General features: G+C 28.7%; 1 protein-coding gene across 1 annotated transcript in view; it reads right to left on the bottom strand.

Moving 5' to 3' along the window:
* The window catches only part of RhoGEF3 (Rho guanine nucleotide exchange factor 3), a 171679-nt gene that overhangs the window by 44162 nt on the left and 113322 nt on the right, over positions 1 to 14195 (bottom strand). Inside the window, exons 3-4 of the mRNA XM_075354770.1 lie at positions 10376 to 10533; positions 2844 to 3121 (exon numbers count right to left, since the gene is read on the bottom strand). Of these exons, the coding sequence (XP_075210885.1) occupies positions 2844 to 3121; positions 10376 to 10533 (436 nt within the window). The remainder of the gene's footprint in view (positions 1 to 2843; positions 3122 to 10375; positions 10534 to 14195) is intronic.

Genomic DNA, 14195 nt, shown 5'->3' with positions numbered 1-14195 from the left:
TAATAATAAAATATCAATTGAAAAAGATATAAACATATATATATTACGACTCAGATAATAGATGATTATTCAGATACAAAAACATCAAAACAAATAAATATAAGAAGGTAAGCTGAATAAGTTGACAGCTAAAAAAAAACATACATAATTCAACAATAAAAAATATGAGTGATGTTGAATTTATACATCCACTTTTAAGTAACATAATATATTTTTTACAGTCCATAATATAATAAAAGTTTTTGAATGATGAGCTATGAGCGACCAAATATAACTGTATAAAGTACTCTTCCATTGAATTTACACTGGACTGCTGATTATTGTCAACTACCAGTTTTTGTTAGATTTATAGACTAATTACTATATTGTTACCTACAGTTATAACAGTAGTTATAACATACTTAAAAAAAACAGACTTTAATAGTTCACTAATAAATCTATAAAATTAACCCATAACAAAGATTATTTTACAGTTACAAATATTAAACGATAATTATGTAAAACCTCTATAATTTTGATTTCTAAAAAAAAATAAATAAAAATTATCAATAGTTAAATAAAAATATATATTTTTCTTTCTAAAACATAAATCAAACATGTACTTTTTATTAGATAATTCTATGTATACTTGAAAGAAAATAAATAAATACTGCATAATAATATTTATAACAGCACAGTAATAGTAATAGCACAGTAATAATTAGTCAATTCACTTATAATATGGCAGTCTTCTTATTTCTTCAAAATAAAAAAGGACCAGTACAGCAAGGGAATTCCTGAATAATTATGCTAAACAATTCCGTATACCTGCATCATCTTGTTTACTCTGGATCATCAATATATAAGTGAAATTCATCTACCGCTGAGTGTAGAAGTAGAAATTTGCCTTTTTTTTAATATATTTTTCTTTCTTCTTAACTTCTACCATTGTAAGATCAACTTTTTATTTCCAGAACGGCTAATTATAGCCCGATTAATATAAACAATTTGCTTATCTTCTTCTTTAAAATATCTGCAATGATGTTAAAAAAAAGGCAAATTTATTGTACTGAGTGTGTTTCAGTAGTAGAACCACCCTACGATTTGTTTGTGTTAAGCTACATAAGTCCTTATGAAAAGCTGTCTTCTTTAGTTTTAAAATCAGTTTCTTAAAAGTTGAAAAAGAACTGAATTCTATTTAAATAACAGCAACGTTATCATACTGTCTGAACTGGTCACTACTTGTAATGTTAAGTTTTTTGTAGGATGGAAAAACAAGATGAGATTTATAGTTTTCTCTTTTCAACATTAATCCTTTTCATGTTTTATTTATTTGTTCCACAACTTATTAAGAAAAATTAAATGTGTCTATTTTCATGCATTCTTATTCACATAAATAAATAAATTTTTTAATATTTCTTATATTGCCCTTGTTTAACTAGTTTGGGTATTTTCTTTAAAAATTGTATATTAATCTATACTTGCATATATGAAACAATAAATTGTAATCATAATGAATAATAAAAATAATAATAATAATAAATCACAAAGAATTATAAAAAAATAATAAAGGAATTGTACAATATTATATATACAACTTAAAAACTTTGAAATAAAAAATTAAAAGAATGCAGATTCACTTAATCGACTTAAATAAAATAAAAAACAAAGATTTAAAAAATATTATTTCAGTAATAATAAAATATCATGCAAATTTATGACATATCTAGCCTTATCATGAAAATGATCAATTATTATTTTTACCTCTTAAGACATAAGTTTTTATGAGAAATGTGAGATAATGTGAACGAGCAGCAAATTAAAACCAGGGACTAAAGCATGATAATGAATTCAATGGGATATCCAAATACGGGATGTCCGAGAATTATCTAAACAACTTTGACACTGAGTAAATAATTAATTTATTAAGATACAAAAATGGGTTGTTTGAATTTAGAAACATTAAAATTGAAAGTTTCATTTTTACCTGTAATCAAAGGCATTCAATTACTTTATTAGTATATTAGTATTATATTTGCATTATTAGTAATTTGGAAAATATCCAACTGGTAATCAATTTCATGCTATGTTCAATAAAATATAAAATCTATGAGTTCGAATGCGTTAACAATCCTCTCCTTAAGGTCATTAATATCCACTACATGTTTTGTATACATTATTCTTGATGAAATCTCTTAGGAAAAAAATCACATGGAGTTATAACCAGTGATCATGGTGGCCAAGCAATCGGCTCATAACATCCAATCCAGTGATTTGGGAATGTGTTTTTGAGGAATTGACAAACTAATAAACCCCACTGTGGGGTTTAATAAACGGTTGATGGGATGTAGGTCTGAATTTCATTGTACATATAACCCATTTTGAACGGTATTAGTTTAGCACTGTATTGACTCATTACTTAGTCGATAATTGAGGCATTTACAGTAAACAAGTATTGGTATTAAAATTTTACCAGGCGCAGGGTTCGCGCTTCCGTGGACTCAGTTAGCTAGTTCAGAGGTTGATATTGTAGGAAAAGAAGAGTGAAGGTATTCAAAGAAGTCTAAAGCAAAGGCAATGGCTGTGATAATAATTTTTACTGATGTAAATGTCTGCCGAGGCATTTGGATCAGTGGCACCCCGACTGAGGTCTGGCTGATGACTGTGAGATATAATCTGTTAGAGGGTCTAACAAAAACCTCGTGTAAAGCTCCTCATGACCTGGAACGGAGGAGATGGTGTGGCAACCGGAATTGCCACAAGGTGGGTGTCTTCCTCCCCTATGGGGTTGGGATGTACATAAACAAACAATGCATAGCAGCAAATAATTTATGAATAAATAGAAGATATTTAAATTTTCATACCTTGAACAGAAGAATTACTAGTATAAGATTTTTGTAATCGCTGTTTACAGTTATCTTTGGATTTAGAAGTAGTATTGGATGAGCTAGCTTGATTAGTATGACCAACTTCAATATCATGATCATCGTCTTCATTATCACAGTCACCTCCATGACCTCCATCATCATCATCGTCGTCATCATAATCTTCTTCATCTTCATAATGTTCATCATTATCATCGTTATTATTGTTCTTGTTGTTATGAATTGTGCTCCTTGAATCAACAACCCATTGCTGCCTTCTATAATCATAATGAATATATTTATTTAATTAATTATAGCAGGATTACTGGGGTCTATGACATTTGAACTATTTATATATTTTAGGGAATTTAATAAGTTTAAAACAATAAATCATATTATTTTTATGTTTTAAAATATATGAAATACTTTCAATCTAGAAACACAATTAGTATTTATTACTATTTTTTTGGTCTACATTTCCACAACCTAGTTTAATTGCGCAGATTCTATCTTTAAATCATACTGTGTATAAAACACCCCAACTACTATTTATTTTAAAAACCACTTTTAAAGTTAAAGTGTGTTAAAAAAATAGTTAAAATAATTTAAGTGTTTATGTTTCAGATTTCTTAATGAAAATAGTTTTAAATGATCCACACATATCTCCATAAGTATAATTGGAATTGATCTGTTTTTGCTCTTCTATTAATATAAAACAACCATGTGATTAAAACAGGAACGTGACTTTTAGTCCAGAAACTAAAAAAAAATCTGGGGTTCTTTGCCCCCATCCCTTTAAGGGGAGGTTTGAATAAGGCCAGATACCACCAGAAAGTATCATTGCCATCAAAATTTTCAATGCTAAAGTTATGAGTTTTTTTGTTAATGAGGGGGTAGTATCATAAAACTCAAAATCTAAAAAAACCTGACATGCAAAATTAATTTTATTACTATACTTTACCTTATACAGCTATACAGTACAACTACATAACCAGGAAAGTGAAAATGTGTGTGTGTGTGTGTATGTGCATGCATGTGTGTAGATAGATCATTTATATTTTTTTAATATAATTACAATACACGTAATCATAATTTATATCAATAATAAAACATAAAAGCAGTTTTTATAATCATTACATGACATAATTTGAACAGTCAGAACAAAATAACTTTTTCACAAGACCAGATGAGCAAAAATATATAGCCAATTCATTTGCTTTAATGAAAAATGTCTTTATGACAGTTGTTAACATAACGCAAGATAACCAGAACTACAGAAACCAAAATAATAAACATAAAAATAAATAAATATTCAACTGAAATATATTTTAATATTTAAGCCATCACTTTTTTCTAGAGTCACTGGTTATTTGTATTCAATGTTATTCTCTATTTGCTTTCTGTTCTGGGCTAAATTTTTAACCTCAATGTAATTACTGGATCCAATTCCCACAATTATCTATTCTACATATTCCAATGTTTGTCTGTTTAAAATTTTTACCCTCTATTCATCCCTATTTGATTAAATTAAATTGAACTTAGCTGTATGAATGTATGGCTCACCAAGTTTGCCTCTTTGGAAGATTCTATAATAAAATTTTCTCAACTGGTTTAATCCACCAAAAATTGAAAGGTTACTTACACTGGCAAGAATGACATAAATCTTGTAATTCTCTAAGACAGAGTTTGACTTAACTATTTCAATAATAAAATTTACTTATTTTCTCAAATAAGTTTCAATTCGCCATTACATGAGCAAAATGATATGCTGAGCAACTGTAAGTAAAAAGAAGAAATTATTTAACGCATAAAAAGCTTATTCAACTGTGAAAATGCTTTGGAACTACTTTATTTATTGAGGAAATAAATGTTTCTTTCTTTACTGAGGGTTCACTCTTTCATTACTTTGACAAATGATGTATATATATACATGATGTGTAATGATGTATATGATATACTGATTACTGAAGAGTAATGTTACAACTTCTAATTCTGATTAAGTTACAATAATGTTTTATTGCTTACAGATGTCTCTCCTTTCAATGATGTTTATTTTCTTACTCAACTTTTTTTATTGCTTACAGCACAGGTCCTTCAACATTCTGTCCTGATAAAGCAGGAATAAATGGACAAGGAAGAAATTATAATTATTATAAAAAACAGTGACTAAAATAATATAGGCTAGTAAAAAGTGTAATTCTGGCCTATATTGATGTTATCAATCTTTAACCTACGTCAATGTAAAACTCCTTGTTGACCTGCCCATGAAAACAGTAACATAACAAAATGTTAAGCTATCCCATAACATTATCCTTTTCACAGATGGAATAATTTGTATATTGATATTAAACAGTAAATACCTTCAAATGCTTTCAGTATAATGCCTTCAAATGATGCTCATTAGCAGACTAAAGTTTTTCGTTGAATAAATCATATCTTTATGATTATATTTAATAAACATTAATAAGCATTTATATTTATTTATTTTATTTTTATTTATTTAATAAACATTAATTTTTCTGATTAGTTCTCAGAGATCTCCTATATGACATTTATTACCTTTTCAACTTTCCTACGTCATTCAATAAAGTCATTTTTTAATTTTATCAATTCTTCTGCTAAGTGGAGAAAACGTATATAATGAATAATTTTCCACAAAAATGATACATTAATTTATTGTTTTGCAAAATCTATCCTAATCGTTGTTATAGTTGCGATACATGAAAAGCAGCTGAAATACAAATGGTACTAGTCAGAATTGCTCTCTCTGAGAGAAATGATGGTCACTAAGCAGCCAATCCATCTGAACAGAGTGAAAGTTCACTTGTAGGGCTGAACATTATCAGCAATTTTAATGGGCTTGACATGCTAATACGTAAAAGTACAGTCATTTCAGAAGATGGCAATAGGAGAATGCTTCATTCCTCAGTTTCTATAGTATGCCTGAGATGATAGGCTGGTCCTAAGAACACCTACCAGATTTTACGAGTGACCAGTGGTTTAAAATTACAACTTTAACATTATCGTTTTAAATGTTTAAATTTGTGACTTTTAAATTTACTTTACTTCTTGAAACATTTAATCTTTATTTGTTTAAACACATTGTTAAGCATATAAATAAACACTTCTAATGTAGTTTTCTTTGATCTTGACAAGCAAATAAAATTTTTTGTTTCCTATATTATGATTAATCTACTTGATAAAATTCTTACAATTTAATTGGCATTTTACTTCATCACATCCACCCAAAACAAACCCACACACGCACACACACACACACACACACACACACACACACGGCCGGACAGACGGACGGACACTAGTATATGGGAATAAACAATCTATGTAATGCTACATTATGATCAAAATGAAAAATCTTTATTCATTTTATAGAACACACATATCCACAACATATTTCTCATCATATGTGTACACAAATTGGTAAAGAAGTAGCATTAATTAAAAGAAAATCTTCACAACAGTTTTTAAGGGCTTGATAGAGCTAAAAGTATGTGTGGAGAAATAATATTCATAAGAATAAGATTTATTTTTTAACCAAAAAAAAAGACAAGATATTCTAAAAAAGAAAATACTTAAGGATAATAAAGTGCAGATGGATAGTAATCACCTAAAATTCTGAAGTTTTATGGAAGCTGAAATACTGTTTTTATTTACAAAGATGGTATGAAGACTATTATAACAAACCTAAGTCAGCTCTACATATAGCAGAACCTGAATGTGCAATTTCATCTTTGTAACATTATATCACCTTCAGATTAAAAATGCAAAATAATAACAAAAACATTCAGAAAAAATCTGATGTGGACACAACATGAGTTCCTTGTACATTAAATTACATATACACATTTTTTTTTTTTTAAATGAAAAGTACATAAAATTTTATTTCATTAATAACTTCTGATATTTTTTCATATATAAATTTTTATTATTATTATTATTGAATTATTATTTATTATAAAACATTTTTTACAATCAGAGGTTAATAATTAATCAGTATATTTAATAATTAATAATTATTAATAAATCAGAAAAAAAGTTAAAAAAAGGAGATGAAATCTGATTTGAATTGTTGCCTTCTCCTTGTAAGATCCAAATATTTCATAAACTAAAATTTTATTTCGCTATAACTCTGGAAAATGAAAATAAGTACCACCACAGTATGATATATCATTGAAAAGCTCTCAATGAGGACTTATTACTGCAGTTAAGAAAAATTCCAAAATCCAATGTTTTGGATTTTGGGCTTTTTTGGACACTTTCGGTTCAGTCAATTGCAATCAAAATGGGAGGTGTACAACTAGATGTTACAACAGTCCAAAATCCAAAATTTCAACATCCTACGGCTGATTGTTTTTGAGTTATGTGAGATGTGTACAGATGTTACACAGAAAGTAGTCAAAATGTATTCAGGGATGGTCAAAATGGATAGTTTCGTTGAAATCTGAAAACTAAAATTTTTTGCCTTCACAGTACTAACTTTTCTTCAGGCAAGGAAGTAAAAGTGTTAATTAACTCCCAGTAACATGCATAGCAAATAATATTAAAAATTTTTTCGATTATATGAAATTTCTTTTTAAATAAAATAATATTTTGTCTGTAATTTGAATTTGTATTCGTTTAAACATAATTTTTTTAAAGGTCCTTCAAATGTTCAAGAAATATTTTTTACTGAAATTATTGTTATATATAGAATTACTATTATTCTAATAGTGATATTTATTTTAAATATTCTAAAGAATTTAGAATTTTTTTTTTTCAGTTTTTTCTGTGGTGTTTATTTTTATTTCATTTGTTTTGTGTATCATGAGTAACTCAAAATGGTACAGATGAAAATTTTACACTGTAAAACAAAAAACCCAATTAATCAAAAAAATTGTCAACATTTTTGAGAAAAATCTGAAGGAGTAGATCATTAAAAGGGGTTATAACTTATTTTATTGTTTAATTCTGCATTACAATAAAAAAACAATGCAATGAGATTATAAAGGTAGAATCTACTGTAATTCATGTTGTTCGTTCTAATAATACAAGTATCTACAGGCAGATGAGGCCAAGAAAAAATGTAATTCATTAAAATATAAATAAGAAAAACATTCTGTTGTTTTATTATTCAAATGAAAAATGAATATTGCAGTCTAAACTGTCAGATTTAGTGCAATAGTATGAAATAAAATAATTCTAAATGAAGTTTCTTTATTAATAAAACAAGAAATGGGTCAGATATAATTTATGCCAACAGTGGACAATGACAAAAAAGTGAAAATATATTCTTTCGATATTAAAAAAAAATTAATTAAAAGTTCACATAATTTCGCACTGTTATATTTAATTTATTACAGTAGCATAGTGTACTAGTTAAAATAATGTGTATTATTCCAATTTAACAGGAATAGAAAAAATAAATTTAGAAAACATCAACATTTTATGAGAAATTTAATACATCTGCTTTATGGGAAATATGCTACACTGCAAGCACAGTTCTCTATTTAATTTTTGATAACCTGATTTTGATCCTAATCACCTTGGATTATATTTTTATTTTCCTGTCAGGATAATGCTATAGCTCTAGAAGGGAAAACATTATAATCAGCCCAATTTGGGCATTTGCGGTTTTCACTTGATCTTGATGTTTTGACACCTAAAGGAACCCAAAAAACCGGATTAAAATTTTCCAGATGTTGATATTCATATGTATATGTTTGTCTCCTCTAAATGACCTTATATCTCCAGAACTACTGGATCAATTTTAACCAAAATTATTCAGACTACTTCTATATATGGGGTATCAATGCCATTAAATTTTCAACTTAAAAGGTCAGGGGGGTAAGGTTGTAGGTTACCCTCAGTATCTTGAGAATTCGCCTAATTAAGGTTATATTTTTCTTGGCACATTTTTTAATGATTAAAAATTAAAAAATTTGCAATAGATTTTTTTGCAAAATCGCATCCCCACCCAAAAAATTCTGTTGTATTCACAGATGAGCTGTAGAATTAAATAAATGGATAATATTTAAAATGAAAAAAGTAACTCGATCCATCCGGGTCTTGAACTCAATCACCCAGTTGACTCAGTACCTGGTGCATTAAGCCTCGCAGCTACACCAGCCTGCCGACTGTACAAGCAAAATTTGTTCTGTGTAAGTTGTGAAATTACATTAGTACAGTTAGTGACGACCATCACCACTAGTACTGCCACACCCATGTGAATTAAATACGGTATGCACACGCGCTTTAGTTAGAATCACTTAATTAAATAAAAGAAAAAATATTATATTTAAATTAAATAAATATTTTATATTACATTGGGTGTGTACATGTATGTAAGCCGTGCATCAGAAACAACCCACAGTTGTAGGACTTTCTGGAAAGTCCTACAATTGTGTTGTCAGTTTTTTCGATAACTTTTTAAAAAATAGTTTAAAACTTCATACAAATCAATGGTTGCTTCAACCTGTATATTACTGATTGACTGGGCAAAGATTCAGCCCAGTCAATAGTGTATAAATCAAATCTGCAGAAAGATCTGCTTTAGTTTGGTCTTTGGCATTTCACCTTTTGTGGGTCATGTTTGCACATTAATGACCAAACATGTTTTCTGATAATCTGAAACTTTGCAGGAAGGGTTCCTTGTTTACAAGTTTCATTTCTTCCATTTCAAAAGAATGAGTAGGTAATCACAATGGTGATGTGGTGGAGAGGAAGTTTCCACTGACAAGTCATTACCATATTACTTTCTCTCCACTCCTGATATCACCTCATTTCCAGGAAATCTCAGTAACTAAGTGTTATGTACTTCATTCTTTATGTTTTACTCCATGTTAAAGCCATGTTTGCCAGAAAAGTTTAATATCTTTCTGCAAGATTGTTGCTCTATTACCGAACAACACCAAGTCTTTCTTAGTACACTATTAAACACTTAATACTGATTTTCAATATTCTTATTTTTAATTGTTACCTTATTTAAGGATACCACAGGACCTACTTATTTATTAAATGAGTCTTTATTAACAAAGAAAAAAAACACATGAAAAAATAAATAAAATAGATATTGATATAATGGAAATATCTGTTCAACAGTTATCAGTCAGTGATGTCTGGTATTCCTTTAATTAAGAAACTGCTAACATAGAAAGATTATTTCAGCAAAACCTTCCATTCATTTTGCATTTTATTTTAATTTTCAATATTAATTTAATTTCATTTAATTTTAGAGGTCAGTCTGTTAAATTCAGTACAAAATAAGTGAGATCTATTGTTCACAGAGCTGCTAGTTAAATCTGTTTGAAAAAATATATATACTGATTATTTTTTCAACAAATAGTATAATTAAAATTACAGAAGTAATTTAGTTTTGAACAATGATAACAACAAAAAGTAATTAAACAGGTTCTGGAGGAGTTTTTAAGATCTGACATTAATATGAGTAATATCAGGTGGAAGAAGAAATAGTAATAACATGGAAATAATAAAGAAAATGAAAAACAGCGGTAAGTACTTAAGTAATTAATTACCTGATATTTGCAGCTGGATCAAGATGAGGTGTACTAGAGAATCGTGTTTTGGTAGAGGTAGTTAGATTACTACTGACACCAGTGCCAGCATTACTACTGCCAGGTTGTAGTCTGATATTATCCACAACTAGTGTATTACTACTTATATCATGTACCGGCTGAAACAGAGAATAAATGTAAAAATTTGTTTACTCGGTGAGAAACCATAGCTATAAGATAATGTTTATTGCTCTCCGCCGAATCTTTATAAATAATATTACAAGATTTTTTTGAATACACAATTTAATTCGTTGTAAGAAATCAACTTTTATCTTACTTCAGTATTGTTGTTAAAAACATCAATGAAAAACTTCAATAAGATTCAACCAAATCTTTGTCTAAGTATTATGCTGATGAAATGCATTAAAAATGCAAGTAAAAGAAAGAAGCTCTCATAATAATAGTTATTACTATTATCATTACGTTTTGTAGATTAAGAAAAAAAGCAACTTTAAGACAGTCAATGAAAAACATAAAATGATGTAATGAAAGCCTTGATTACAAATTGTCAAAATAATAAGTGCATTTCTTGGTTTGATTTAAGGAAATAAAAAAATATATATCTATTTATACAAAATCATGTATTTTGTATAAATACTAAACAGTTGGGAGGAGGGAAGTTACTGTTGACAGGATGATGCAGCATGGTAGGCAAGCAAATGGCGTGACCTGACGTTGAACAGTGAAGCATCAAGCTGTCAATTAATACTGGCACTGATATACAAACAAATACCTGCATTATTCAAAACTGAAAATGGAAATCTGACTGTACCTCATTCCCAAATGGTTAAAAAAGAACACCATGACTTACTCATCAAACTGAATATCTAATAGCAAAGTATAAATATTATAGAAAAATTTGTAATTCTTATTTAACTTAATTACATCAATATTAAGAATAATTTTAAGAGTATAAATGTAGTTCATAGCAATTTCTCAACCAAATATTATTAACATTCTGTAAATAGAATTTGTTGTTTATCAATACTTTGTAATATTTATAAGCATCTTAAACATGATATCTAGAAAAATACAAATAAAATTCATCAACAGCAGCATGCAAATTAACCAAAACATAAGAAATCTTTTGCTTACTTCTATTTTGTGGCTAAACTGCTTGACAACACTCATTCTTTTCGTTCTCTGTGTAATGTGAGGTAATTGTTGTTTGGTTATTTAGCAATTTTCATGTTATAAATAGTGTTTGTGAAAATTTATTTCATTTTTTATTATAAAATCATATTTTTTATAGTTTTTGTTCTGTGTCTTAAATATTTCATAATGGACATAATTCCAAGAAAGCATTCAAAAATTGTTTTTCTTTCTGAGTGTACCAGTATGACAAAGACAAACACACTTACTGAGTGGGGTGTTGGATTAGAAACCGTGTTATTTTAAAAAACTATTTAAAACAATTTAAAGAAACTGATTCCTTTTCACATCAAAGGAAAGGCAAATGTGGCTGTAAAAGAAAAACAACTCCTACACAAGATTGGTTATTAGTAAGAAAAAGTAAACTTGATCCAAAATTATCTGCTGTGGACTTAAATAAAGAATTAGCAGCCAATGAATAGATTTACAAGTAACAAATATTATCTAATATTTGTTTTGAATGTAATGTTTATTGGCCAGCTAAAAATAAGTTTTTAACACCAGGAATGGGCAAAAAAATGCAATTGTGGGCCAAAGCACATTGGTAACTGGACCAAAGAAGATTGGAAAATGTTATGTTTGCTGACAAGTCACATTTTTATGTTTAGGGGCAAAGGGTTCCGTATCTTAGAAAAGCTTCAGATGAAAATACATTACCGGCTCCTATCCAATAAATCACTTAAACTACCCCAGAAAAAATTTATTGGAATTGTTTCACATTTCAAGGCCCTTGTTCATTACTACTAGTAAACGGTATGTTGAAAAGTGATTGATACTCATATATCAAGAATCTTTTGGAGGAAAAGGTTAAGACACAACTACAAAACAAATTCCCACAGGCAACAGAGTGTTTAGAGTGTTTCAACAAGATTTGGTGCCATGCCATACTCTCAATAAAGTGGAAAAACGTTTTGAAGAATGAAACATTAAAGTGTTCTCTTGGTCAGGCAACTCCCCAGACATAAAACCCAAGTGAAAATCTTTGGGCAGTAGTAAAAAATACTAAAATAATTGTACCACAAACTGGCTCATTAAAGAAATAACATTGCTATGGTTTCACGATGAAGAAATCAAAAAATGTGTAGTACTGTTGTTGAATCATTGCCAAATCATGTATATCAAGTGATTAAGAATAAAGGAGGATGCATTAATAACTAGATATTGATAAATTTTACAGGTATGATTAATTTTCTAAATAGTTACTTTTTAATAAATAATATCTGCATTTGGATTAATTTGCATGCTATTGCATGAGCACACCAAAATATAAAGTTTAAGTAAAATTTAAGTTTTATTAAGTTTTACTTTATAATAGATGAGTTGATTATGACAACTATAAATTTTCTATGTAATGATAATGGGTAAGTGAATAAAAAGGAGTTAAAGCTATCACTACAGTATTTTTAAGTTGTAACTATCTTTGGTGTGAATAAAAGTAAGTTACCCTCTGTAGTTACAACTTCATTTTTAGTTTACTTCATTTTTGATGCAAATAAAGTGAAGATTCAATTGAGTGTAGTTGCAACTTCATTATTTCGGAGTTAAGGGAGGGCACACTTCACTTTGTCAGTAGTCTCTGACATGTAAATACTTCCAGACAATAGTGAAAACTGGATTTTCTTTTTCACCCACAGTAATGAAAAAAATTTTTCCTAATCTTTAAGTTTGATTTTTTTGTTTCTGTTGTTTTGTTATCAGTTTTCTTTTTTTACTCTGGTCAAGTTTTGTACTAACGAAGAGTTGGGAGAATTTTTAGTTTTTTATCCGCTTTTGTTAAAATAAAGTACATCCTAAAACCATATACATGTGGGTGCACATACACTGTAAAATACATTCAGAACACTGCACATACACATTGTATGCAAGTTCATACGCATACACAAAAGTGCTTACTTAGATATTATTAGCATGTTATTTAAAAATTTTTTGTTATTTTTTTTTATATATCTTTATTAAATTTTTAAAGAAATTTTGAGGGAAGGAAAAGGACATAATCTGAAAAGTACGAGTTTAAAAAATACAATGATTGAAAAAAGTAAGTTAATATGCATTTAATAAAAACTGACATTTCTAGACACTTTTGTTCGCCTAAAATTTTTGTTCCTTCATTTTCATTTTGCTGTTCATTATATTCACTCTTTTCATTGTCATCTTCTACAACTGCTTTATTTTAAAAATCAAGTCTGTCATTCGTTTTGCTACATTATATAATACAACCAACAACTTTTGGTACTTTCTCAACAGATACTGAAATGCAATTCACCAGTACTGGCAAATGCTTGATTTGCCCAAAACATCCTTCTATGATGACTCTTTCTTTGGTGTGTAGATGATTAAAATCTTGGTGTTCCATGTTGCGAGGAGGTTTGAACAGTGTTATTAGCCAGAGTGAAATCCCGTACCTCCAGTCCCCCAGTAAGCATACTGAACAGTTGTATTGCGAGAAAATACATCTAACTGGGCTTTGCCACCATGTCCTGGCATCATGGACACTTTCCGGCCACTCAGCACTTACTCTGGTAAATACTTCATCCGCATTAAAGTAACTTGTACATTAAGGCTGGCATATCCTTCATGGTTAATATATTTGTCCCCGTATCGCTGTTTTCTTTATTTCTGTATGGGTACA

Source organism: Lycorma delicatula, chromosome 1 (genome assembly GCF_047948215.1).
Source record: "Lycorma delicatula isolate Av1 chromosome 1, ASM4794821v1, whole genome shotgun sequence".
NCBI lineage: Eukaryota > Metazoa > Arthropoda > Insecta > Hemiptera > Fulgoridae > Lycorma > Lycorma delicatula.
The sequence above is the reverse complement of the archived record's forward strand: the minus strand, read 5'-3'. Positions and strand labels throughout refer to the sequence as shown.